This window comes from Mandrillus leucophaeus, unplaced genomic scaffold, assembly GCF_000951045.1.
Source record: "Mandrillus leucophaeus isolate KB7577 unplaced genomic scaffold, Mleu.le_1.0 Scaffold55, whole genome shotgun sequence".
Taxonomy (NCBI): Eukaryota; Metazoa; Chordata; class Mammalia; order Primates; family Cercopithecidae; genus Mandrillus; species Mandrillus leucophaeus.
In genome coordinates this window covers 3413296-3416470 of record NW_012105919.1, presented here as the reverse complement: position 1 = coordinate 3416470, position 3175 = coordinate 3413296, and the positions used below count along the sequence as shown (strand labels likewise).

General features: G+C 46.5%; 1 protein-coding gene across 1 annotated transcript in view; it reads right to left on the bottom strand.

Moving 5' to 3' along the window:
* Positions 1-3175, bottom strand: part of PTPN11 (protein tyrosine phosphatase, non-receptor type 11) — a 99371-nt gene that overhangs the window by 60249 nt on the left and 35947 nt on the right. Inside the window, exon 5 of the mRNA XM_011997939.1 lies at positions 1563-1679. Within this exon, the coding sequence (XP_011853329.1) occupies positions 1563-1679 (117 nt within the window). The remainder of the gene's footprint in view (positions 1-1562; positions 1680-3175) is intronic.

Here is a 3175-nt window from a genome sequence, read left to right as displayed (position 1 = left end):
GATCTTGGCTCACTGCAAACTCCGCCTCCCAGGTTCACGCCATTCACCTGCCTCAGCCTCCCGAGTAGCTGGGACTACAGGCGCCCACCACCACGCCCGGCTAATTTTTTGTATTTTCGGTAGAGACGGGGTTTCACCGTGTTAACCAGGATGGTCTCAATCTCCTGACCTTGTGATCCGCCAGCCTTGGCCTCCCAAAGTGCTGGGATTACAGGCGTGAGCCACCACGCCCGGCCAAGTCTGTTTTTCCTTATGAATAGACTACAACATTATTTAGAGAGATTATATCATTTTCCACTATCATAAAGGTGAACTTTGAAATAGCAACAATGCCAAAGTGAATAAGTGAGGTTACCTAAAGGTAACCAGAAGTGGATCTATAATGAAAATTTGCTTTAAAACTGTGTACGGCCTTAGGCCAGGCACAGTGGCTCACGCCTATAATCCCAGCAGTTTGAGAGGCTGAGGCGGGCAGATCACTTGAGGTCAGGAGTTCAAGACCAGCCTGGCTACATGGTGAAACCCCATCTCTACTAAAAACACAAAACTTAGCTGGGTGTAGTGGCACCACCTGTAATCCCAGCTACTCAGGAGACTGAGGCAGGAGAAGCTCTTGGAGCCAGGACACAGAGGTTGCAGTGAGCCAAGAACACGCCACTACATTCCAGCCTGGGTGACGAGCAAAACTCTGTCTCAAAACAAAACAAAAAACAAAAAACCTCTGTAAGGCCTTTCACAGATAAATATGGGAATAACATAAATCTGGAATATGTTTCCAAGTACTATAGGAGGCAGTCAGTGAGTGGAGTAATAATAAGAAAAGATTTAGGGCTGGGTGTGGTGGCTCACGCCTGTAATCCCAAAACTTTGGGAGGCTGAGGCAGGCGGATCACCTAAGATCGGGAATTCGAGACCAGCCTGGCCAACATTGTGAAACCTCGTCTCTATTAAAAATACAAAAATTAGCTGGGCATGGTGGCAGGTACCTGTAGTCCCAGCTAATCAGGAGCCTGAGATAGGAGAATCGCTTGAACCCAGGATGTAGAGGTTGCAGTGAGCCGAGATTGCACCACTGCACTCCAGACTGGGTGGCAGAGTCAGACTGTCTCAAAAAAAAAAAGATTTGATGAGTTGAAGCTGGGATGGGTACACAGAGGCTGATGACACTATTCTGTCTACCTCTGTATGTCTGCAAAATTCTCTATTAGGACTTTTTTAAGGTTTTTTTTTTTTGAGACAGAGTTTTGCTCTTGTTGCCCAGGCTGGAGTGCAATGGCGCAGTCTCAGCTCACCACAACCTCCACCTCCCAGGTTCAAGCGATTCTCCTGCCTCAGCCTTCCCAAGTAGCTGGGATCATAGGCATGCACCACCAAGCCTGGCTAATTTTGTATTTTTAGTAGAGATGGGGTTTCTCCGTGTGGGTCAGGCTGGTCTTGAACTCCCAAACTCAGGTGATCGACCCACCTCGGCCTCCCAAAGTGCTGGGATTACAGGCGTGAGCCACCGCGTTCGGCTTTTTTAAGTTTTTAAGGAGAAAGCTTGAGCTTTCCAATCCGCTCACCTGCTTGAGTTGTAGTACTGTACCCAATGTTTCCACCATAGGATTTTTCTTGTAATGTTCCACAAGATCTGTCAAAGAATCAAACCGTTCTCCTCCGCCAACGTCATATTTCAGTTCCTTTCAAAATAAACAGATGACGTTTATTATTTGTTACCTTTATGTTACATTGGTGTTTTCAAGCACTCTCATATTCACTACAGCATTATTCACAATAGCTAGTATATGGAGAAAACTTAAATGTCCATCAAAAGATAGATAATAGGCTGGGTGCAGTGGCTCACGCCTAAATTCCAGCACTTTGGGAGGCCAAGACGGGCGGATCACTTGAAGTCAGGAGTTCGAGACCAGTCTGGCCAACATGGTGAAATCCTGTACCCACTAAAAATACAAAAATTAGCCAGGCTTGGTGGTGGATGCCTGTAATCCCTGCTACTCAGGACGGTGAGACACGAGAATCACTTGAGCCCAAGAGGCAGAGGTTGCAGTGAGCCAACTGCACTTTAGCCTGGGTGACAGAGGGAGACTCTGTCTCAAAAAAAAAGATAAATAATAAAAATGTGGTGTGTGTACACAAATATACTAAAAGCGTAAATATACTCAATATACTCAAGTATAATAATATAGTAAATATGCTAATATACTAATATACTAACCATACTAATACATTAAGTATAATAAAAGCATATATGACCTTGACTAAGTGAGCAAAGAAAATCTGCCTTTGGATCAGGCACAGTAGTTCACATCTGTAATCCTAACACTTTGGGAGGTTGAAGCAGGCAAGCCTCTTGAGCCCTAGTTCAAGACCACCCTGGGCAATGTGGCGAAACACCATCTCTACAAAAAATACAAACACTAGCTGGGCATCGTGGCACACACCTGTAGTCCCAGCTACTCAAGAGGGTGAGTGAAGGAAGATCAACTGAGCCCAGGGAGGTTGAGGCTGCAGTGAGCCATGACAGAGCAAGATCCAGTCTCAAATGAATAAATAAATATTTAAAAATAAATAAATAAACAGAAGGCTAGGCACAGTGGCTCACGCCTGTAATACCTGCACTTTGGGAGGCCAAGGCGAGTGGATCACGAGGTCAAGAGATTGAGACCATCCTGGCCAACATGGTGAAACCCCACCTCTACTAAAAAAAAAATACAAAAAATTAGCCGGGCATGGTGGCAGCCGCCTGTAATCCCAGCTACTTGGGAGGCTGAGGCAGAAGAATCACTTGAACCCAAGAGGCGGAGGTTGCAGTGAGCCGAGATCACGCCATTGCACTCCAGCCTGGGCAAAAAGAGCAAAACTGTCTCACCAAAAAAAAACAAAAAAAAAAGAAAGACAATCTGACTTTGAATGTAACGGTGTTTGTCTTCTTCCAGCAGAAAAATCACTCAAAGGCCGGGCACGGTGGCTCAAGCCTGTAATCCCAGCACTTTGGGAGGTCGAGACGGGCGGATCACGAGGTTAGGAGATCGAGACCATCCTGGCCGACATGGTGAAACCCCGTCTCTACTAAAAAAAATACAGAAAACTAGCCGGGCGAGGTGGCGGGCGCCTGTAGTCCCAGCTACTCGGGAGGCTGAGGCAGGAGAATGGCGTGAACCCGGGAGGCGGAGCT